At 35.3% G+C, this 25,511-nt stretch overlaps 1 protein-coding gene and 2 pseudogenes across 1 annotated transcript; 2 read left to right on the forward strand and 1 right to left on the reverse strand.

Moving 5' to 3' along the window:
* The first annotated feature begins 387 nt into the window (after positions 1–387).
* On the forward strand, positions 388–5,600 carry LOC116142184 (putative phospholipid:diacylglycerol acyltransferase 2). Its single transcript, XM_031427626.1, has 6 exons — positions 388–1,386; positions 1,786–2,008; positions 2,585–2,868; positions 3,143–3,482; positions 4,179–4,444; positions 4,719–5,600. The coding sequence occupies exons 1-6, from the start codon at positions 911–913 to the stop codon at positions 5,200–5,202; spliced, it is 2,073 nt and encodes a 690-aa protein (XP_031283486.1). The 5' UTR covers positions 388–910; the 3' UTR covers positions 5,203–5,600.
* A 3,019-nt stretch (positions 5,601–8,619) lies between these two features.
* LOC116142149 lies at positions 8,620–20,509 on the forward strand (annotated as a pseudogene).
* Positions 20,510–20,925: 416 nt separating this feature from the next.
* LOC116142150 lies at positions 20,926–24,003 on the reverse strand (annotated as a pseudogene).
* Positions 24,004–25,511: the final 1,508 nt, after the last annotated feature.

Genomic DNA, 25,511 nt, shown 5'->3' on the forward strand with positions numbered 1-25,511 from the left:
TATCCCCTCTACTTCCACCTTTGCTCTTGATATTTTCCGTGAGATTCGTGAGCAGTAGGGGAAAAGAGAGAATCTAGGAAAACGTTAAGAGTTTAGACCATTTTGGCAATTTAATGCAACTCAGATTCTTTAATGGCAGGAGACAGAGACAGAGACAGAAAAAATAAATATTATTGATACCAAAAGAACTGCCCTGTATTTTACTGTTGTGGAAATAAAAGAATCGAAAAAAAGGAAATAAATATGCTGGGTTTGAGTGTAATTTAGAAAGGTCTGGACTTGGAAAGAGGAGAGATGATGCCTATGCGGCATGCATGTATACAAGCAGACAACTGTCAATACTAGAAGCCATTTTGTAGGTATAAAATGTCTATTGAGTGTTGTTACATTACACTTTCCTCCTCTCTCGCCTTGCTTTCATCTCTCTCTGCAGTATACTTCCAAAAGCACTCATTTATTTTTCAGTGTCGGTCACGATGCTTTACTGAAGAAGAAAGAAGCCGATAATTTGATTCCTCTTTCGTTTTCTTATCGAGAGGGTGTGTTTGTGTGTTGTTTTGTTGTTCTGTGCATGCACAAACATACACTACTCTCCTTATCTTCGTCTTCGTCTCCACGTGGTCTCGCTTTTTTTTTTGTTTTTTTTTCTTGTAACGGCTATCATCAAAGAGCCCATCACTCTCTTCTCTCTGCACTATAATTTATCATCATCAACTTCACCCTCTTCTCCATTTGTCATTTTCCCTTCTTCTTCTTGCTTAATTTTGCTCGCTTTGAACTCAATTTCAACCTAAAACTTTAGTTCTCTGTTCCTGTAAGGCCAATTTTAAGTTGCTTTCATGTTTGTTTTAATGTGTTAGTGAACTTTGAGGTGGGTTTTGATAATTAAGTTAAATTTGATCGAGAAGTTATGGCTTCGATTCTCCGGTTTCGTAAGCTGTGCTATATGGAGCCAGTGAAGTTTCGAACTTTTGATGAATCCCCAAAACTTTATCAAAAGCTTGATAAGAAAACAGATGATAATAATGTGATTTTAACTGCTAAAAGTGTGTTAGAAACCGATACCAAGAAGAAAAAGTGCACCAAAAAGCCGTCTAAAGAGTGGAGGTGCGTGGATACTTGTTGTTGGATGATTGGCTGTTTGTGCACAACTTGGTGGTTTCTCTTGTTCTTGTACCATTGTTTTCCGGCCACATTGCCCGGTTTTCAAGTCCCCGAATCGCCTGGAGTGAGGCTAAAGCGTGATGGCTTGACGGCTAACCACCCCGTTGTTTTGGTGCCTGGCTTTGTGACAGGAGGACTAGAACTCTGGGAGGGCAGGCCTTGTGCTGAAGGCTTGTTCCGCAAAAGGCTTTGGGGCGGTAGCTTCACTGAAATCTTTAAAAGGTATAATATATTACGATTGCATAATGTTATTGAAGTTGGTTTGGATTATTGAGCCTGTATTGAGAATTCTGAGTATCAATTTTGAATGGCATAGTGTTTCTGTAAAATTTCATGCTGTTGAATTTGGTTTGTGAATTTTTATGAGACGTGTTTGATGTTTATGTCTCAATTCTATCTTTGAATTGGATTGCCAAACTCGTATACATTTACATTTATATGCAGTTGAAAACTTGAAATTATTCCTTTCTTGCATTTCATAGTTTTGAATTTGGGTTAATATTTTGAAATTATACTGTGTTGGTATTTTAGGCCTTGGAGTTGCATGTTTGGTAGCTTCATACTATGTATTTGGTTGGTTTGGTTTTGTTGATCGAAAATTAATTGTCTGGATGCTTGTAGGCCCTCATGTTGGTTGGAGCACTTGTCTTTGGACAATGAGACTGGCCTTGACCCACCAGGGATTCGAGTTCGTCCGGTTCCAGGGCTGGTTGCAGCTGACTATTTTGCTACTGGGTATTTTGTGTGGGCTGTACTTATTGAAAATTTGGCAAAGATTGGATATGAGGGGAAGAATTTGTATATGGCTGCCTATGATTGGCGGCTGTCTTTCCAAAACACCGAGGTATGAGCATTCTTCAGCTTTTTAATGTTCTTTTTCCTGTTGGAGTTGAGTTATTGTGTGATTAATATGATCCGGGAACAATAATCTTAAAACAGCTTATTCAGCCTTAACGTTGCAGAAGAAATAGCTAGTACCTCTTTATTTTTCTCCCTAAAACATTGAGAGGTAAAGGCATTAGGGACCAACGAACATAAGGATGACATATGGGTTTGAAATCCTTTAATCTCAATATGCAAAGAACTTGATTCGATAAAATAATTTCATTCCTTAGCATAAGCAGAAATCAATTAAAGGAAATTATTTTCTAAATTCTGGTATCACTTTCCTTTAACAAAGATTAGTTGTCATGCATATGCTGATGTACTGTTCAGTCTTATTCGCTTTTGAATGTTTTGGAAACAAGATGGAATCATTTTTGTTTCATGGGGCTTTCCCTACCCGTGGTAAATCATGTCTTTTACAATGCTTATGTACCTTTTTAGATTAAATAGCTAGTTTAAGTTAATAAAGTATAAAGCAGAAATAAATTGCTGTCATATCAACTTCCACTAATATATTCTAATTGGGAACTAGCAGATTCGGGACCAAGCTCTTAGTAGATTGAAGAGTAAAATTGAGCTTTTGTATGTAACCAACGGCTATAAGAAAGTAGTTGTGGTGCCCCATTCAATGGGGGTTATCTATTTTCTACACTTCCTTAAATGGGTTGAAACACCTCCTCCCATGGGGGGTGGTGGTGGTCCAGGTTGGTGTGCGAAGCATATCAAAGCGGTTATGAACATTGGTCCAGCATTTCTGGGTGTTCCAAAGACAGTTAGTAATCTGTTCTCAGCTGAGGGCAAAGACATTGCTTATCTCAGGTTAGCTTTTTGAATACTTTCCCTCAAAATTATAAGGTTTACTTAATTTGCTTTTAAGAAGTTGATCAGTAGAAAAAAAATGTTTTCACATCATATTGAATTGCAATAATCTATACCATTGATACAAAGCATGGCCAATAAATGGTCACCATGAGTAAAGTGGTAAAAGGTCAACACAGTATATTTTCTTGGTATTGTTGGGATGTTTCTATATCCAATAGAATTGGATGAACTTAATGAATTATGAAGTTGACTCTTTTATATTTCCCTCTAGAGCTATGGCGCCTGGTGTTTTGGATTCTGAGATTCTTGGACTTCAAACTCTGGAACATGTCATGCGGGTATCTCGAACATGGGATTCTGTCATTTCCTTGATGCCTAAAGGTGGAGAAACAATCTGGGGTAACTTGGACTCATCTCCAGATGAAGGGCATGCTTGCCAGTCTGTAAAGAAAGGACAATATGCGCCATCTTCAAATGGCATGAATGCCAACCACACTGATATAAACACAGGCTTCCAAGTAAAAGAAACTGTGAAGTGTGGAAGGATAATCTCTTTTGGCAAGGCAGAATCGGAATTACCTTCTTCACAGATCCCTAATCTTGATACAGAGGTTCTAAAATTTCAGTTTTGCATCTCTCATAGCTGATCCTGCCATTTAGGGATGGGGACTTTACTAGAGCTAAATTATATATCTATTGAACTGAGTTAATTTGTTGCAAAACATGTACAACTCTTTTAGGCTACAAGTTGCGAGTGAGGCTTGGTCCAAATTTCCCTGTGCAGCATTTATACAGAGTGTTATTCACCTTTGTGTAGATCTTTGCTTTGAATAGAAATAGGTATCAACATATGTTTTTTCAGCAGTTCTTATTAGGGACATTGACGTCTTAATAACCGAATCCCTATTGCAACTTAGTTGTTCAAGGATCATGTGAAACACAAGGAATGAAATCCTATTTTTTTAGGATGTTCAGGAGATCTCATAGCTACTATTCTATCTGAACTTGAACATCCCTCATTTGGCCTTTTCAGGATTGACTTCAACAGTGAAAAGCTGGGGGTTATGATAACTTGTTGGTGGATGCATTTATAGCTTTAGGAAGTCTCATGGTTAGAATATTATGTAGCAGAAAATTGTAGCTTGGTGGTTTCAGTGATATCTTAAGACACTATGCTTATTACCCTTAATTCAGCGTAGATCAATTTTCTCAATGAGTTCTCTATCAGTCTAAATTGATCAAGTGTCCTTTTCTTCCTTATATTGGTTCTGTTATTGCATCAGATAATGATTATTATTTATCATCAGGAGTTTTTGCGCTCAAGTACCTCCAAAAATGTTAACTCATCATGTGGAGAGGTCTGGACTGAATATGACGAGATGAGTAGGGAAAGCATCAGGAAGGTTGCAGAGAAGAAAGTTTACACTGCAAGAACTCTTCTTGATCTACTTCGATTTGTGGCTCCAAAAATGATGCAAAGAGCTGAGGCTCATTTCTCTCATGGGATAGCTGACAATCTTGATGATCCTAAATATGCCCATTACAAGTATTGGTCCAATCCACTTGAAACCAAGTAAGTACAAACACCCTTTATCTGTTTTGACAAATTTAACTTGCCAAATTGTCAGAATTGGTAAATAACTACTCATCATCAATGCAAACTTAGTTGTAGATATTTCTTAAATAGGATACCTAATTTTCTGTATAATAGATGTGGACTTCCTTACGGCAATTTCTGTAGTGAAGTCTGTGTTACGATGTTATTGTTTATTACTTTAGCTTCTCTTTGTATTCACTAGGTGTTGTCCAGAGGTCACTAACAGTGTAAAATGGGATATATGTCTCAGGTTGCCTGATGCTCCAGACATGGAGATACACTGCTTATATGGTGTTGGTATCCCTACGGAAAGATCATATGTCTACAAGCTCTCACCTACTAATAAGTGCAAAAACATTCCATTCCGGATAGATGCCTCAGCCAATGGAGATGAGAACAGCTGCTTGAAAGGTGGGGTTTACTTCGTCGACGGAGATGACAGTGTGCCGGTTCTTAGTGCCGGGTTCATGTGTGCTAAAGGGTGGAGAGGAAGAACCAGGTTCAACCCTTCCGGCATTGCTACATACATCAGAGAGTACAGGCACAAGCCACCAACTAGCCTTCTGGAGGGAAGGGGTATCGAGAGTGGAGCACATGTTGACATTATGGGTAATGTTGCATTAATTGAAGACGTATTGCGAGTCGCTGCTGGAGCCTCTGGAGCTGAAATTGGAGGCGATCAGATTTACTCTGATATCAGAAGAATGTCCGAGAGAATAAATCTTGAGCTATAAGTACATTATAAGAATATCACGCAGAATAAACCATCAGCTATGATAATGTTAAGAACAGAGAGGAGAGGACTAGAAGTGGTGTAGAGTTGCAGGAATGAGAGTTTCTTGATAACTAACTATAATTAACCACCAAGCATAAAACCCACGAAACAGGCTTGGTTATGTGAAGAAATAACTGGGGAGAAAGGAGCAAGTACAGAAATCAACTGCAGCAGAAGAGGGACTGAAAATGATCAATTTTCGCGCTCGCCCTGGAGCTAGAAAGCAGAGGTTGTATGTATCTATTACCAATGTTGCAAATTTCTCGGGTTTTGTAATAAAAATAAATCACAATTCAAAACCGTTTCCTTCTGGAAAATTTTGCCTCATTTTCCATAATGTTTTGACGATCTTGGGAGAGCCATATTTTAACACAGCTGGGATGCATCATGCATCTAGGAACATAATGCCACTAAACATTCACCTTTCTTCAGGCAAAATAAAGAATCTAAGGTACATCCATATTAACTCCAAAAATTATCATTGATTTAACTGTTTTTCTGAAGTGTGAAATATTCATAGACAACCTTATTTGGGCTTCGCTATTTATTGATAATCATATACTAAGTGGGTTGCGTATGGGAGACTTATATAATAGAAAAGTAATACAGTCACCGATGGTAGTGCATCGAATTTGTGTATCGAATGACGTTAAAGTATTTAAATAACTAATAAGTAATTGACTCTATGTTAGACTTTGGAATTTAGTCACCTTTTAGGGGATATTTGTATGCAGATTATAAAATTACTTATAATAACAAGTTTAAAATAATTTTAGTTTATAAACATTTAAAATTTTAAATAATTACGTGTTGTGTTAAAGTATTAAAATACTAATAAGTAGTTGACGTATTTTTGACACTAATAGTTTTATATGTATAATATTTATTATAAAATGACTAAAATGGTAACTATACTTAAATAAGGATATACTAGAGAATTTTTAAATTAAACAAGGATAAGGTGAAATAATTATATTTTATCAAACTAACTTATAAGCAAAAAAAAAAGTACCTCTCCCCCAACTATTTTTTTTTGGCTTATAAGCTCAACTTATAATTTAAAAAAATTGTTTTCAAAAAAATTATAAACAACCTAATCAACTTAATTTTAGAGTTATAAATAAGTTTTGACCAACTTATAAGCTTAGACAAACACCCTATACGAATCCCAGGTGTTCCACTTTATATCCGTGTTACTATCTTGCTTCACTATAAACTACACTAACTTCTAAACATATGTCATTTATTTTAATTAATATAATTCTGATTATTTTTTTCATTTCCAAAGTAAATGAGTACATCAAATATAAAGATATATTATGATTAAAACAAAAAATTACAGCAAATTAATGAAATTTGTAGTGGAGGTTTTTGTTTTGGTAACTAGAGACTAAAGTAATTTATGCATATTTTAATTAATCCTTAAGTCTATTTTATGAAATCGATACATACTTTTAGGTATTTATCCCAAAAATTTGTCATCTAGCCACACACAAGTGGTAATTTTTTTTTTTTTTAGCAAGGTTGATGGCCCATCTTATGCATAAAAGACTCGTCCTGTATGTAGCTATAATTATTTTTTGAGTAAACGACTTTTTTCTACCAAATAATGATTTAATACATTTTTTTACCCATATACTTTTAAAACATAACTTTACATCCAAATTTATATCCATTTTCGATTACAGTATCGTTGAAACCCCATACCACCACCATCTGTTTCCTGTCACACTCATCAACAACCTTAAATTTTATTCTTATAAGTCCTGATAACGAGCGCTTAGGGCTTATATAACCGCCTCTTCTAAGTCAAATTTTTGATCATTTTAACCACCAAAATCTAATATTTAACTACCAAATACTCATTGGTCCCCTTTTTAAAAATCTAATAGGTTAGACCAACTTTACTTGTCTATTTGTTATCAGAATATAAATTTAGGCAATAAAGAATATTTTAAATCGGCGATTAGGGCTTATATACCGCCTCTTCTAATGATCAAATTTATTTTGATCAATTTAACCACCCAAATCTAATATTTTACTACCAAATACTCATTATCTCCCTTCTTTAAAACCTAATAGGTTAGACCAACTTACTGTCATTTGTTATCAATATAAATTTAGATAAAAGATATATTTAAAAGTTGTGAAGGAAAATGTCATTAGTCATTATTTGGCTAGGAAAAAGTAGTTAACTCTTATATTTTTTTTCCTAATATATATTATTATTGATCGTTATTGGATTAAAAAATTGTGACATATATATGTTCAATTGGTTATATGCATTTAATGCAAATGATATAATGTTAAAAATAATAAATGATAGATATCATCTCTTATTTGAAGACATATTTTAATTTAAAAATGGATTCGATTTTAATAATTCTGACACGTGTCTTTAACAACAATTAATAAATCCATATTACACTATTAAGTAACCATTAATGATTGTAATTAGGTTAGTAATCTAAAAGCATTAACTATGAAACACTTCTAAATATCCCTCTACTTCCACCTTTGCTCTTGATATTTTCCGTGAGATTCGTGAGCAGTAGGGGAAAGAGAGAATCTAGGAAACTAAGAGTTTAGACCATTCGGCAATTTAATGCAACTCAGATTCTGTAATGGCAGAGACAGAGACAGACAAAATAATAATTATTGATACCAAAAGAACTGCCCTGTATTTTACTGTTGTGGAAATAAAAGAATCGAGAAAAAGGAAATAATATGCTGTTTTTTGAGTGTATATTTAGAAAGGTCTGGACTTGGAAAGAGAGAGATGATGCCTATGAGGCATGCATGTTATAAAAGAAGACAACTGTCAAATCGAAGCCATTTGTAGGTTAAAATGTCTATTGAGTGTTGTTGCATTACACTTTCCTCCTCCTCGCCTTGCTTTCATCTCTCTCTGCAGTATACTTCCAAAGCACTCCATTTATTTTTCAGTGTCGGTCACGATGCTTTACTGAAGAAAAGAGGCCGTAAATTTGATTCCTCTTTCGTTTTCTTATCGAGAGGGTGTGTTTGTGTGTTGTTTTGTTGTCTGCTGGCATGCACAAACATACCTACTCTCCTTATCTTCGTCTTCGTCTCCACGTGGTTCGGCTTTTTTTTTTTTTCCCTGTAACGGCTATCATCAAAGAGCCCATCACTCTCTTCTCTCTGCACTATAATTTTCATCATCAACTTCACCCCCTTCTCCTTTTGTCATTTTCCTCTTCTTCTTGCTTAATTTTGCTCCGTTTGAACTCAATTGAACCTAAAACTTTAGTTTCCTGTTCCGTTAAGGTCAATTTTAAGTTGCTTTCATGTTTGTTTTAATGTGTTAGTGAACTTTGAGGTGGGTTTTGATAATTAAGTTAAATTGATCGAGATTATGGCTTCGATTCTCCGTTCCGTAACTGTGTCTATCTGGAGCCAGTGAAGTTTCGAACTTTTGATGAATCCCCAAAACTTTAATCAAAGCTTGATAAGAAAGCAGATGATAATAATGTGATTTTAACTGCTAAAGTGTGTTAGAAACCGATACCAAGAAGAAAAGTGCACCAAAAAGCCGTCTAAAGAGTGGAGGTGCGTGGATCTTGTTGTTGGATGATGGCTGTTTGTGCACAACTTGGTGGTTTCTCTTGTTCTTGTACCATTGTTTTCGCCACATTGCCCGGTTTTCAAGTCCCCGATCGCCTGGAGTGAGGCTAAAGCGTGATGGCTTGACGGCTAACCACCCCGTTGTTTTGGTGCCTGGCTTTGTGACAGGAGACTAGAACTCTGGGAGGGCAGGCCTTGTGCTGAAGGCTTTTTCCGCAAAAGGCTTTGGGGCGGTAGCTTCACTGAAATCTTTAAAAGGTATAATATATTACGATTGCATAATGTTATTGAAGTTGGTTTGGATTATTGAGCCTGTATTGAGAATTCTGAGTATCAATTTTGAATGGCATAGTGTTTCTGTAAAATTTCATGCTGTTGAATTTGGTTTGTGAATTTTTATGAGACGTGTTTGATGTTTAAGTCTCAATTCTATCCTTGAATTGGATTGCCAAACTCGTATACATTTACATTATATGCAGTTGAAAACTTGAAATTATTCCTTTCTTGCATTTCATAGTTTTGAATTTGGGTTAATATTTGAATTATACTGGTTGGTTTTTAGGCCTTGGAGTTGCATGTTTGGTAGCTTCATACTATGTATTTGGTTGGTTTGGTTTTGTTGATCGAAAATGATTGTCTGGATGCTTGTAGGCCCTCATGTTGGTTGGAGCATTGTCTTTGGACAATAGACTGGCCTTGACCCACCAGGGATTCGAGTTCGTCCGTTCCAGGGCTGGTTGCAGCTGACTATTTTGCTACTGGGTATTTTGTGTGGGCTGTACTTATTGAAATTTGGCAAAGATTGGATATGAGGGAAGAATTTGTATATGGCTGCCTATATTGGCGGCTGTCTTTCCAAAACACCGAGGTATGAGCATTCTTCAGCTTTTTAATGTTCTTTTTCCTCTTGGAGTTGAGTTATTGTGTATTATATGATCAGGGAACAAATATCTTAACACACTTATCAGCCTTAACGTTGCAGAAGAAATAGCTAGTACCTCTTTATTTTTCTCCCTAAAACATTGAGAGGTAAGGCATTAGGGAGCAAGAAACTTAAGGATGACATATGGGTTTGAAATCCTTTAATCTCAATATGCAAGAACTTGATTCGATAATAATTTCATTCCTTAGCATAGAAGAAATCAATTAAAGGAATTATTTCTAAATTCTGGTATCACTTTCCTTTACAAAGATTGGTTGTCATACATACTGATGTACTGTTCACTCTAATTCGCTTTTGAATGTTTTGGAAACAAGATGGAATCATTTTTGTTTAATGGGGCTTTTCCTACACTTGGTAAATCATGTCTTTTACAATGCTTATGTACCTTTTTAGATTAAATAGCTAGTTAAGTTATAAAGTTAAAAGCAGAGATAAATTGCTGTCATATCAACTTCCACTAATATATCTATTGGGAACTACAGATTCGGACCAAGCTCTTAGTAGATTGAAGAGTAAATTGAGCTTTTGTATGTAACCAACGGCTATAAGAAAGTAGTTGTGGTGCCCCATTCAATGGGGGTTATCTATTTTCTACACTTCCTTAAATGGGTTGAACACCCTCCTCCCATGGGGGTGGTGGTGGTCCAGGTTGGTGTGCGAAGCATATCAAAGCGGTTGGAACATTGTCCAGCATTTCTGGGTGTTCCAAAGACAGTTAGTAATCGGTTCTCAGCGGGAGGCAAAACATTGCTTATCTCAGGTTAGCTTTTTGAATACTTTCCCTCAAATTCTAAGGTTTACTTAATTGTCTTTTAAGAAGTTGATCAGTAGAAAAAAAATGTTTTCACATCATATTGAATTGCAATAATCTATACCATGGATACAAAGCATGGCCAATAAATGGTCCCCATGATAAGTGGTAAAAGTCAACACAGTATTTTTCTTGGTATTGTTGGGATGTTTCTATATCCAATAGAATTGGATGAACTTAATGAATTATGAAGTTGACTCTTTTATATTTCCCTCTAGAGCTATGGCGCCTGGTGTTTTGGATTCTGAGATTCTTGGACTTCAACACTCTGGAACATGTCATGCGGTATCTCGAACATGGGATCCTGTCATTTCCTTGATGCCTAAAGGCGGAGAAACAATCTGGGTAACTTGGACTCGTCTCCAGATGAAGGGCATGCTTGCCAGTCGGTAAAGAAAGGACAATATGCGCCAACTTCAAATGGCATGAATGCCAACCACACTGATATAAAGACAGGCTTCCAAGTAAAAGAAACTGTGGAAGTGGTGGAGGTATATCCTACAATGACATGCACGATCAGTAATATTTCAAACCCAGAAATAGTTTTCCACAGTTTTGTAATTAATGTATTTGTTCATATTGATTCTGTTGACTATCTGGATATTTCTTTGTTTGGTTCTGGAGAATTGTATTCTCTTTACAATAAAGAAAAGTTAAAGGAATTAAGAGAGAAGATCAATCATAACAACAGAGAAAACGCTCCTCAAAGTGCGACTTAAAGATTTGCTTTTTCCTTTAATAATATTGTACTTTTACTGTATATGTTGGCCCCTACAAGTATTCCTTCAACTGATGTGAGCTGTCTGCGCGACTCCTTCACATCTTAATACACTGCAGATTGAAACTTGAAAGGGTTAATAGCATTATTTATTTATTTCTCTATAAAGTCATGGTCTCTTCATTTTGTGCCATAAACTAACGTGTCCAGGGCCGATATAATCCAAGTGACATTATTCTCTCAGAAGAATCCTATATATGCTCGACTATAAACACTGGTCAATTTTTGGCCCTGGAGACTGTACAAAAAAAAGAATATACTTAATGATACTACACCATCATTAATCTTTTTTTTTTTGAAAAATTTAATTAAAAAAATGAATTTGATTAAGATAAACGACTTTAATAATATATATAAAAATAAATGTTTATGTAAAACAATTTTTTTTGAAGGTGTTTTTAATACTTTCTGAAAGGATAAGTTTAATTCTAAGCGATTGTATAAGGATACAAATAAAATAAAAATATATTTTTTATTTTTTATAAATGAGTGTTTGGAATTTTTTTTTTTTTTCATTCATTCACTTTTCATTTGACCATATAAAAAAATAATAATCACTTTGATTATTTAGTGTCAATTCATATCAACTAAGGAATTTAAGAAAAACTATGCTCCGTTTGGTTCATTATTATGATACTTTTTAGAATAATTGTTTGAAAAAAAAAAATTGGATAGGTATTACGATGTAGGATTTATAAATTAACAAAAAATACCTCTCTATGTTTGTTTATTTACTAAACACTCATATAATAAAATATTAAAAAGTAACAAAAACACCTTAAACCCACCCATTAAATACGAACAACCGGCCACCACCGTCGGAGGGTGGCTAGAGTCATCGTATCGGAGCACGACCGGCTGGATCTAGTTGGTCGTGTTTTAATATGGCATTTTTCGATCAAATCCAAAGTGGATTTGACCGGAAAAGACCAGATCTACGGCTAGATCTGGTCATTGATGGTCAGATCTGGTCGCATTTGGTCGTTAATGAGGCCAAAGATACGGCTGTTGTTGACGACTGGTTACGACCAAAGATCTGGTTGTTGACGGCCAGATCTTTGGCTGTAGATCTGATCTTTTCTAACTAGATCTACCATGGATTTGGTCAAAAAAGACTAGATTGATGCACTACCGATCAGATTCAGTAGATAGTGTGTCATTATACCAAATTCTGATCAGCTTCAGTGGTGGTAGCTGGAATCTGATAAATGTAGATTGTCAGGGGTATTTTTGTTAAATTTTAAAAAAAATGTAAAGATGTTTTATTAAATTAATAAATTTAAGAGATTTTAAAAAAATTAAATAATATAGAATAATATTTTAAAAATAAGAGAACCAAAGATCTATTTTCTGTTTAATTTCATTAAAAAAATTATAATAATATTTTAAAGAGTGTACAGGACGTCATCCGAGAAATGGTGATGCTTTTTTTATCATGAAATATTAGGGGGGTTAGGGATATTTGAGGCCCACCGACGATAGTGACAATTTTGGTAAATGTGTTTTTTTGTAGTGTGTGCTAATTTTCGTATGAATATGATTGCTGTTTCTGCTACCTTTGATTCCGTTTCTCTCTAAAAAGTTAAAACTACAAACCCTCTATGTTTGGACTTTGGAATTTAGTAACCTTTTAGGGGATGTTACAAACCCTCTATGTTTGGACTTTGGAATTTAGTCACCTTTTAGGGGATATTTGTATCAGATTATGAAAATTAGCTTATAAGTAACAAGTATTTATAAATTAATTTTAGTTTATAAGTATTTAAAATTTTAAATAATTACGTGTTGATTAAAGTATTTATAAATAACTAATAAGTAATTGACTCTATGTTTAGACTTTGGAATTTAGTCCCTTTTAGGGATATTGTATGAGATTAAAAAATTAGCTTATAAGCAACAAAGTACTTATAAGCTTTTTAGTTTATAAACATTTAAAATTTTAAATAATTACGTATTTGGTTAAAGTATTTATAAATGACTAATAAGTAGTTGACGTATTGGTAAAATATAGTTTATAAGTATATTTTATTATAAATGACTAAAATGGTACTATATTAAATAAGGATATACTAGAGAATTTTAAAATTAAACAAAGGATAGTGATAATATATTTGATAAACTAACTTAAAGCAAAAAAAAAAAAAAAAGTAACTCTCCCCCAACTTATTTTTTTGGCTATAAGCTCAACTTATAAATTTAAAAAAATGTTTTTCAAAAAAATTATAAACAAACTAATCTAACTAATATTTAGAGTTTATAAATAAGTTGACAACTTTAAGCTTAGAACACACCCTATATACGAATCCGAGGTGTTCCACTTTATATCCGTTGTACTATCTTGCTTCACTAAAAACTACACTAACTTCTATAACATATGTCATTTATTTTTAATTAATTAATTCTGATTATTTTTTTCATTTCCAAAGTAAATGAGTAACATCAAAATTAAGATATATTATGATTAAAACAAAAAATTACAGCAAATTAATGAAATTTGTAGTGGAGGTTTTGTTTTGGTAAACTAGATGACTAAAGTAATTTATGCATATTTAATTATCCTTAAAGTCTATTTATGAAATTCGAATACAATACTTTTAGGTAATTTATCCCAAAAATTTGTCATCTAGCCACACACCAAGTGGTAATTTTTTTTTTTTTTAGCAGAGGTGATGGCCCATCTTATGCATAAAAGGACTCGTCCTGTATGGTAGCTTATAATTATTTTTGAAGAGTAAACGACTTTTTTCTACAAAATAATGATTAATAACATTTTTTTTACCCATATACTTTAAAACATAACTTTACTATCCAAATTATATTCCATTTTCGATTACAGTATCGTTGTAACCCCATACCACCACCATTCTGTTCCCTGATCATCACTCATCAACAACCTTAAATTTATTCTTATAAGTCTGAAAATCGAGCGATTAGGGCTATAAAAACGCCTCTTCTAAGTCAAAATTTGATCAATTTTAACCACCAAAATCTAATATTTACTACCAAAATACTCATTGGTCTCCCTTTTTTAAAAAATTCTAATAGGTGAGACCAACTTTACTGTCTTTGTTATCAGAATATAAATTTAGGCAATAAAGATATATATTTAAATCGAGCGATTAGGGCTTATATAACCGCCTCTTCTAAGTCAAATTTGATCAATTTTAACCACCCAAATCTAATATTACTACCAAAATACTCATTAGTCTCCCTTCTTTAAAAACCTAATAGGTTAGACAAAATTTACTGTCTATTTGTTACGAATATAAATTTAGATAATAAAGATATATTTTAAAAGTCTTGTGAATGAGGAAAAAGTCATTAAGTCATTATTTGGTAGGAAAAAGTAGTTAACTCTTATATTTTTTTTCCCTATATATATTATATTGATCGTTATTGGATTAAAAAATTGTGACATATATATGTTCAATTGGTTATATGCATTAATGCAAAATGAGATAATGTTAAAAATAATAAATGATAGATATCATCTCTTATTGAAGACATATTTAATTTATAAAATGGATTCGATTTTAATAATTCTGACACGTGTCTTTAACAACAATTAAATAAACCATATTACACTTTAAGTAAACATTAATGATATTGTAATTAAGGTTTAGTAATCTAAAAGCATTAACTAATGAAACTAAATATCCCTCTACATTCCACCTTTGCTCTTGATATTTTCCGTGAGATTCGGGAGCAGTAGGGGGAAAGAGAGAATCTAGGAAAACGTTAAGAGTTTAGACCATTTCGGCAATTTAATGCAACTCAGATTCTGTAATGGCAGGAGACAGAGACAGAAAAAATATTATGATACCAAAAGAACTGCCCTGTATTTTACTGTTGTGGAAATAAAAGAATCGAGAAAAAGGAATAAATATGCTGGGGTTTGAGAGAATTTAGAAAGGTCTGGACTTGGAAAGAGGAGAGATGATGCCTATGAGGCATGCATGTATAAAAGAAGACAACTGTCAATAATCGAAGCCATTGTAGGTTAAAATGTCTATTGAGTGTTGTTGCATTCCCCATTCCTCTCTCGCCTTGCTTCATCTCTCTCTGCAGTATACTTCCAAAAGACACTCCATTTATTTTCAGTGTCGGTCACGATGCTTTACTGAAGAAGAAAGAGGCCGATAATTTGATTCCTCTTTCGTTTTCTTATCGAGAGGGTGTGTGTTGTGTGTTGTTGTTGTTCTGTGCATGCACAAACATACAATACTCTCCTATCTTCGTCTTCGTCTCCACGTGGTTTCGCTTTTTTTTTTTTCCTTGTAACGGCTATCATCAAAGAGCCCATCACTCTCTTCTTCTGCACTATATATCATCATAAACTTCACCCTCTTCTCCATTTGTCATTTTCCCTTCTTCTTCTTGCTAATTTTGCTCGTTTGAACTCAATTAACCTAAAACTTTAGTTCTCTGTTCCTGTAAGGTCAATTTAAGTTGCTTTCATGTTTGTTAATGTGTTAGTGAACTTTGAGGTGGGTTTTGATAATAAGTTAAATTGATCGAGAAGTTATGGCTTCGATTCTCCGGTTCGTAAGCTGTGCTATCTGGAGCCAGTGAAGTTTCGAATTTTGATGAACCCCAAAACTTTATAAAGCTTGATAAGAAAACAGATGATAATAATGTGATTTTAACTGCTAAAAGTGTGTTAGAAAACGATACCAAGAAGAAAAAGTGCACCAAAAAGACCGTCTAAAGAGTGGAGGTGCGTGGATACTTGTTGTGGATGATTGGCTGTTTGGCACAACTTGGTGGTTTCTCTTGTTCTTGTACCATTGTTTTCCGGCCACATTGCCCGGTTTCAAGTCCCCGAATCGCCTGGAGTGAGGCTAAAGCGTGATGGCTTGACGGCTAAACCACCCCGTTGTTTGGTGCCTGGCTTTGTGACAGGAGGACTAGAACTCTGGGAGGGGCTGTGTGCTGAAGGCTTGTGCCAAAAGGTTGGGCTTGGGCGGTAGCTTCACTGAAATCTTTAAAAGGATAATATATTACGATTGCATTGTATTGAAGTTGGTTTGGTTATGAGACTGTATTGAGCTTCAGAGTGTATCAATTTGAATGGCATAGTGTTTGCTGTAAAATTTCATGCTGTGAATTTGGTTTGTGAATTTATGAGAGTGTTTGATGTTTAGTAATTCTATCTGAATTGGATGCCAAATCGATACAATTCAATTATATGCAGTTGAAACTGAAATTATTCCTTTCTTGCATGTATATTATGATTGGGTAATATTTTGAAATATACGGTGGTATATTTAGGCCTGGAGTTGCATGTGTTGGTAGCTTCATACTATTGATTTGGTTGGTTTGGTTGTTGATCGAAAATGAATTGTCTGGATGCTTGTAGGCCTCATGTTGGTTGGAGCACTGTCTTTGGACAATGAGACTGGCCTTGACCCACCAGGGATTCGAGTTCGTCCGGTTCCAGGGCTGGTTGCAGCTGACTATTTTGCTACTGGGTATTTGTGTGGGCTGTACTTATTGAAAATTTGGCAAAGATTGGGATGAGGGGAAGAATTTGTATATGGCTGCCTATGATTGGCGGCTGTCTTTCCAAAACACCGAGGTATGAGCATCTTCAGCTTTTTAATGTTCTTTTTCCTGTGAGTTGAGTTATTGTGTGATTAATATGATCAGGGAACAATAATCTTAAAACAGCTTATTCAGCCTTAACGTTGCAGAAGAAATAGCTAGTACCTCTTTATTTTCTCCCTAAAACATTGAGAAGGTAAAGGCATTAGGGAGCAAGAAACTAAGGATGACATATGGTTGAAATCCTTAATCTCAATATGCAAAGAACTTGATTCGAAAAAATTCATTCCTTAGCATAAGAGAAACAAATTAAAGGAAATTTTTTCTAAATTCTGGTATCACTTTCCTTAACAAAGATTAGTTGTCATACATATGCTGATGTACTGTTCATCTTATTCGCTTTGAATGTTTTGGAAACAAGATGGAATCATTTTTGTTTATGGGGCTTTTCACACTTGGTAAATCATGTCTTTTACAATGTATGTACTTTTTAGATTAAATAGCTAGTTTAAGTTAATAAAGTATAAAGCAAGAGTAAAAATTGCTGTCATATCAACTTCCCTAATATATTCTAATTGGGAACTAGCAGATTCGGGACCAAGCTCTTAGTAGATTGAAGAGTAAAATTGAGCTTTTGTATGTAACCAACGGCTATAAGAAAGTAGTTGTGGTGCCCCATTCAATGGGGGTTATCTATTTTCACACTTCCTTAAATGGGTTGAAACACCTCCTCCCATGGGGGGTGGTGGTGGTCCAGGTTGGTGTGCGAAGCATATCAAAGCGGTTATGAACATGGTCCAGCATTTCTGGGGTTCCAAAGACAGTTAGTAATCTGTTCTCAGTGAGGGCAAAGACATTGCTTATCTCAGGTTAGCTTTTGAATACTTTCCCTCAAAATTCTAAGGTTTACTTAATTGCTTTTAAGAAGTTGATCAGTAGAAAAAAAAATGTTTTCACATCATATTGAATTGCAATAATCTATACCATTGATACAAAAGCATGGCCACATAAATGGTCACCATGAGTAAAGTGGTAAAAGGTCCAACAAGAATATTGTCTGGTATTGTTGGGATGTTTCTATATCCAATAGAATTGGATGAACTTAATGAATTATGAAGTTGACTCTTTTATATTTCCCTCTAGAGCTATGGCGCCTGGTGTTTTGGATTCTGAGATTCTTGGACTTCAAACTCTGGAACATGTCATGCGGGTATCTCGAACATGGGATTCTGTCATTTCCTTGATGCCTAAAGGCGGAGAAACAATCTGGGGTAACTTGGACTCGTCTCCAGATGAAGGGCATGCTTGCCAGTCGGTAAAGAAAGGACAATATGCGCCAACTTCAAATGGCATGAATGCCAACCACACTGATATAAAGACAGGCTTCCAAGTAAAAGAAACTGTGAAGTGTGGAAGGATAATCTCTTTTGGCAAGGCAGAATCGGAATTACCTTCTTCACAGATCCCTAATCTTGATACAGAGGTACTAAAATTTAAGTTTTGCATCTCTCCTAGCTGATCCTGCCATTTAGGGAGGGGGACTTTACTAGAGCTGAATTATGTATCTATTGAACTGAGTTAATTTGTTGCAAAACATGTACAACTCTTTTAGGCTAGACATTGCGAGTGAGGCTTGGTCCAAATTTCCCTGTGCAGCATTCATACAGAGTGTTATTCACCTTTGTGTAGATCTTTGCTTTGAATAGAAATAGGTATCAACATGTGTTTTTTCAGCAGTTCTTATTAGGGACATTGACGTCTTAATAACCGAATCCCTATTGCAACTTAGTTGTTCAAGGATCATGTGAAACACAAGGAATGAAATCCTATTTTTTTAGGATGTTCAGGAGATCTCATAGCTACTATTCTATCTGAACTTGAACATCCCTCATTTGGCCTTTTCAGGATTGACTTCAACAGTGAAAAGCTGGGGGTTATGATAACTTGTTGGTGGATGCATTTATAGCTTTAGGAAGTCTCATGGTTAGAATATTATGTAGCAGAAAATTGTAGCTTGGTGGTTTCAGTGATATCTTAAGACACTATGCTTATTACCCTTAATTCAGCATGGATCAATTTTATCAATGAGTTCTCTATCAGTCAAAATTGATCGAGTGTCCTTTTCTTCCTTATATTGGTTATGTTATTGCATCAGATAATGATTATTATTAATCATCAGGAGTTTTTGCGCTCAAGTACCTCCAAAAATGTTAACTCATCATGTGGAGAGGTCTGGACTGAATATGACGAGATGAGTAGGGAAAGCATCAGGAAGGTTGCAGAGAAGAAAGTTTACACTGCAAGAACTCTTCTTGATCTACTTCGATTTGTGGCTCCAAAAATGATGCAAAGAGCTGAGGCTCATTTCTCTCATGGGATAGCTGACAATCTTGATGATCCTAAATATGCCCATTACAAGTATTGGTCCAATCCACTTGAAACCAAGTAAGTACAAACACCCTTTATCTGTTTTGACAAATTTAACTTGCCAAATTGTCAGAATTGGTAAATAACTACTCATCATCACTGCAAACTTAGTTGTAGATATTTCTTAAATAGGACACCTAATTTTCTGTATAATAGATGTGGACTTCCTTACGGTAATTTCTGTAGTGAAGTCTGTGTTACGATGTTATTGTTTATTACTTTAGCTTCTCTTTGTATTCACTAGGTGTTGTCCAGAGGTCACTAACAGTGTAAAATGGGATATATGTCTCAGGTTGCCTGATGCTCCAGACATGGAGATACACTGCTTATATGGTGTTGGTATCCCTACGGAAAGATCATATGTCTACAAGCTCTCACCTACTAATAAGTGCAAAAACATTCCATTCCGGATAGATGCCTCAGCCAATGGAGATGAGAACAGCTGCTTGAAAGGTGGGGTTTACTTCGTCGACGGAGATGACAGTGTGCCGGTTCTTAGTGCCGGGTTCATGTGTGCTAAAGGGTGGAGAGGAAGAACCAGGTTCAACCCTTCCGGCATTGCTACATACATCAGAGAGTACAGGCACAAGCCACCAACTAGCCTTCTGGAGGGAAGGGGTATCGAGAGTGGAGCACATGTTGACATTATGGGTAATGTTGCATTAATTGAAGACGTATTGCGAGTCGCTGCTGGAGCCTCTGGAGCTGAAATTGGAGGCGATCAGATTTACTCTGATATCAGAAGAATGTCCGAGAGAATAAATCTTGAGCTATAAGTACATTATAAGAATATCACGCAGAATAAACCATCAGCTATGATAATGTTAAGAACAGAGAGGAGAGGACTAGAAGTGGTGTAGAGTTGCAGGAATGAGAGTTTCTTGATAACTAACTATAATTAACCACCAAGCATAAAACCCACGAAACAGGCTTGGTTATGTGAAGAAATAACTGGGGAGAAAGGAGCAAGTACAGAAATCAACTGCAGCAGAAGAGGGACTGAAAATGATCAATTTTCGCGCTCGCCCTGGAGCTAGAAAGCAGAGGTTGTATGTATCTATTACCAATGTTGCAAATTTCTCGGGTTTTGTAATAAAAATAAATCACAATTCAAAACCGTTTCCTTCTGGAAAATTTTGCCTCATTTTCCATAATGTTTTGACGATCTTGGGAGAGCCATATTTTAACACAGCTGGGATGCATCATGCATCTAGGAACATAATGCCACTAAACATTCACCTTTCTTCAGGCAAAATAAAGAATCTAAGGTACATCCATATTAACTCCAAAAATTATCATTGATTTAACTGTTTTTCTGAAGTGTGAAATATTCATAGACAACCTTATTTGGGCTTCGCTATTTATTGATAATCATATACTAAGTGGGTTGCGTATGGGAGACTTATATAATAGAAAAGTAATACAGTCACCGATGGTAGTGCATCGAATTTGTGTATCGAATGACGTGACAAAATCCTAACTGTTGATTAATTTTAATTTACTATTAATCAACGGTCAGGATTTTGTCACGTTATTTGGTGCACTACCGTCGGTGGCTGTAGCATTACTCTATATAATATGAGAAGTAATTACTTTAATTATATAAAATTTCCAAGGCTTTGTTTTCTGTCTCAAGTGCATAAACTTATCCTAGACCGTCAGTCAAAGTCTTGAACTCATCCATCTCAAAGGATGCAACTTGGAAACCCACCAGTACATTTGCATCAATTTCACCCTGTGAAGACGCCAGAAAAAAAATCATGTCCTTAATGCAAATTAAACTTGCTGAAGATTATTAAACTAAAAAGTTATTCAATTCAATATATTTTTGTATACCTGTGCACGGTAATGGACCAAATTAATGTTCCATCGAAGGCTGAAAGTGTCCAAGAATTTCCCTAAAGCACCTGCCTTCTCCAGGAACATAAATCGACAGAGAATCATCTCCTTTTCCACATTTGATCGACAACCCACCTCAATTCAACGAAACACTCAAATCAGAAAATGATATTAATTGCTTGAAGAAGATTTTGATACCAGAAATTGTAGATGATCTTCATCAACCAGGTCATTGTTTGTGAGGTCAATTGTTGGAAGTTTGTTAGATTCCATCCTTTCCAACATCTCTCTGAGCTGGAGAACTGTATTAAAACTAACACTGCAACAACAAAACATACTATCAAATTTCAAAAAAAAAAAAAAACAATAGTAATATTCAGCAGAATAAAAATTTTAACAGTGTAAGAGGTGCATGCCTGTAAAGAACCATATATTCTTCTTTACCAACATCATTTCTGTATCTGAACTCAGTGATAATCAAGGGACTTACCTGTCAAGGAAATATTTGTATTGAGAATTAACTTTCAATTAAGCTGTTAATAGGGATCATTGAAACTTTTTTATTGAGTGATGACATACTAATTGATTGAATTTCCTGAAGTTTCTCCACTTCTGTGGCATGCACGTTAGAAGAACAGCCTTACACTGCCTACCAATATCCACAAATTGAGATAAGAACCTCAGTCTATCAAAGTTCATGTTTGCTCCACTAGTTATAGCTACAACATTTTCTCCATTCACTCCATAATACTTGCAATATGCTTCTGCTCCTGCAATGGCGAGGGCTCCTGCCGGTTCAAGTATACTTCTTTTTTCCTCAAACATGTCCTGAGGCAAATTTATTTCCACTGAACACTGTATGGGAAGACAACTTTCATTGCCAGTCTGCCACACAGTTCTTCCAAGAGCTAGTAGACAAGAATTTAAGATTCACCTTTATTGAAGCACAAATGGAAACACGCTTGACAAGAACGACACCGTCAATCAGATTCCTGCACAAGCGGAAAGTTTCCTCCCCGACCACTTTGACTGCTACTCCATCTGCAAAACTTCCAACTCGATTTAGCCTAACTCTTTTCCCATGATGTAAAGATAGTGCCATTGCTTTTGCATCATAAGGCTCCACACCAATAACTTTGACCTGCACAGTATTCAGTCTTTCAATTGCTATGGCAATTGAGAATTTAAATCCTAAACAAGGTAATTAATTACGAACCTCAGGGCGAACTCTCTTCACGTAGGCAGCAATTCCGGCTATGAGGCCACCACCACCAACGGGCACAAAAATTGCATGCAATGAAGCAGCTGGCATTTGACGTACAATCTCCATTCCAATTGTTCCCTGTTCGGCTATAACTTGTGGGTGATCAAAAGGAGGTATAAGTGTCAGACCTTCATTTTTCGCCCTCATTTTCGCATAATCTTGAGCCTCCTCGTAGGACTCGCCAACAAGAACAACTGTTGCGCCTAATCTTTCAACTGACTTCCACTGAACAAAGCATAGAACAAATTATTAATCAGATTCTAATGTTTGCTTATACAATTAACATAAAACTTTGTACAGGAATTGCTCATAATCTATTGGTCCAACTTTGATTTGAGGAGTTGTATAAGGCATGACGATGACTGCGTGGCAACCTGATGTTTGTGCAGAAATTGCAACTCCTTCGGCACGGTTCCCTGCTGATGAATAATTACTCCCATCTCCAACTGTTGCATTGTTAGATTGGCCATCATATTATAAGCCCCACGTAGCTTGAATGAGAAAACCTGTATGTCCTGTCTCATAGAGATTTATTAATGGAGAATTTTATATCTTTTTGAAGACACTTTATTTCTCTCCCAAGAACGTTACCATTAAAGAGGAAGATTGTTTATCATGCATTAATTGGTCAAGAACTACTTATAAATGGTTTCTAAAAGCTTTCTGTGTGCTTTCAATAGTTTATTATTATTGCATGCACCTCTTAACAATTATGTATGTACGTATTAGTTTCATGATATATGCAAGATGGCGGTTAACATTAATTTAGGAAATGATCAATGCAGGCTTAGATTTGGCCCTATTCAAGTATATGTAGCTCCATCGACCAGAGCTTTTTGTTTTTGTTATTGTATATCAAATCTTGGTTAATGAGATATGGAAAGAAACCAGAATAAATTATATAACGTCGCTAAATGTTATCAACCCAAGATTTTATTTGTTTTCTATATCCATCAATGTCGTTTTTTGCCAAAATAAAGGCACACCCTTTTATTGTAATGGGAAAAAAAAAGGGAAAGTGAAAGGCTAATGACTTCTTTCTTTTAGTTTTTTAGCATCCAAACAAATCATAATACAACAAAAGAAGTTAAAATGGGTTAAGCTTAATTAATTTTCTTATTTAGAGGAAGAAAACTTACTGGTTGCAAATCCTCTCTCTTTAGCCATACATGAACACCAAGTTTTTCAGAGAGCTTGGGAGCATAGTCTAATGGTGACATCATAAACCTTAGCGGTTAAAATCTTTGTAAAACAATTCATTGCATTGTGGATTCCATCTCCACCCACATCAGCTGCCACCTTCTCCGGTACAGCACCGAGGTAACCGCTCTTGTAACTCAAAGACTCGGTCGATACGTCCATCAACGGAGAAGGAAAGCTGTTAGTAGATGGTGGTGTAGAGTTGTTTTGGTTGTGGAAGATTTCAACTGCTGGGTTTGTTAACTTTGCTGTGAACGTGAAGGGCTTGAGCTTGAGCTGGCGTTTGTATTGTTTTTGTGGGAACGTTTTGATGATAACTCGAGAGGTTTTCAGTATAGGAACGTGTGAAGGAGTGAAAACAGATTCCATTGTTGTAGAGCGGACTCTCTTAGGTTAATAGTTACCAACAATATGGATTATGGAATGGTTCTAATAATACAGGATGAGGATGGCATTGTATATTTTATATATGACTAGTGCAAGGTAATTAAAATGACGTATTCCGCTCTCACTGCTACAACAAAAAATTGCATATTTCGTCTGCTAAAACTCTTTGAAAATGTTTTTTTAGGACAAGAGATCGTCAGATCCTGTCACTAATTATTTTGTGGATTATTGTAAATGTATGATAAATTCAATTAATTTTATTTCCGTGTCTTAGAATTAATGAAAAATGTTGTGGAAAAAAGCGGTCAAGGAGCTTTGCTTTCGTTCATTGAGTTCATGGGTTAAAACCTTGGATCACCTACTATAATAACATTGTAACTCACCTGGTCATTTGGGCTTATTGGGTGTACATAGACCTTAGAGATTAATTAAGGTGTACGCAAGCTGACCCTAGGTTACCAAAAAAAAGAAGTTTTTTGTTTAATGAACCTTAGAGATTAGTTGAGGTTCGTAAAAGCAGGCCCAAACACCCTAGTTACCCTAAAAAAAAAAAAAAAAAAACATTTTTGATATGGCTTCATTCCACATCCAAATCATTTTTGCTCTCATTTAACAACCAATAAAAAGAATTGATCAAAAGCTTAACTTACAGGTATGAGTTTACTCTAATACAATGTAAACAAATTATTAAAACTCAAATTAGGTTTAAACGGGTAACAATGATAATCTATATAATTAAAATATTTTATTCTTTTTTCCATTAAGGCTGATAATTTCTTTTAGTTTTCCCAAAGTAAATTAACCTAGATAAAGCTTTTTTAATTAGATTAGATTTTTTTTTTGGTAACTAGGGGTGTCTGGACAGTTTGTGCACACCTCGATTAATCCTCCGGAGTCCTGAAGTTAAGGACCAGGTAATCCTCCAGTGGCCACCCTTATTAGCAACCAAGGGGAATCGAACTCAAGACCTCTTGAGTAATACACCCAAGAGTCCCAGTTGACCGCCTAACTGCCCAAAGGTTGGTTTAGATTTGAATTGCTTATCATTAAAATGCTATTAATCACATAGGCGTTGATAAAGCAAATAATAATACAAGTGAGATGAAAAGAAGTGAAGAATTTCTCTGTATAACAAGAATTGCTAACTACTTGTAAGTTGTAACGTTACTTTCTTTAGATTAGTTGCACAATTATCAAGTTATGAGCTTAGTTTCCAATTGATCCAGTTAAATCAATACAATTAGATTATGCTGGAGCATTTATATCCGGTGTTTTAATAACCAACCCAGGGTGAAACCTGACAAAGTGGTCGGGTCCCGAGTTGACCAGTGTCCAAAAGTTTAAAATATAAGAAAAACACCCCTGACAATCACATATAAGTCTCTACAAGTTTGAAATCTTGCAAAATACCCCAAACACCACTGCCAGTGTTGACAAACCAGGGCAAATAGGATCTGTTTCTGGCGATGACAACACCCTCCATCACCACG

The sequence above is a fragment of the Pistacia vera genome, unplaced genomic scaffold (genome assembly GCF_008641045.1).
Source record: "Pistacia vera cultivar Batoury unplaced genomic scaffold, PisVer_v2 Contig405, whole genome shotgun sequence".
In the NCBI taxonomy this organism is placed as follows: domain Eukaryota; kingdom Viridiplantae; phylum Streptophyta; class Magnoliopsida; order Sapindales; family Anacardiaceae; genus Pistacia; species Pistacia vera.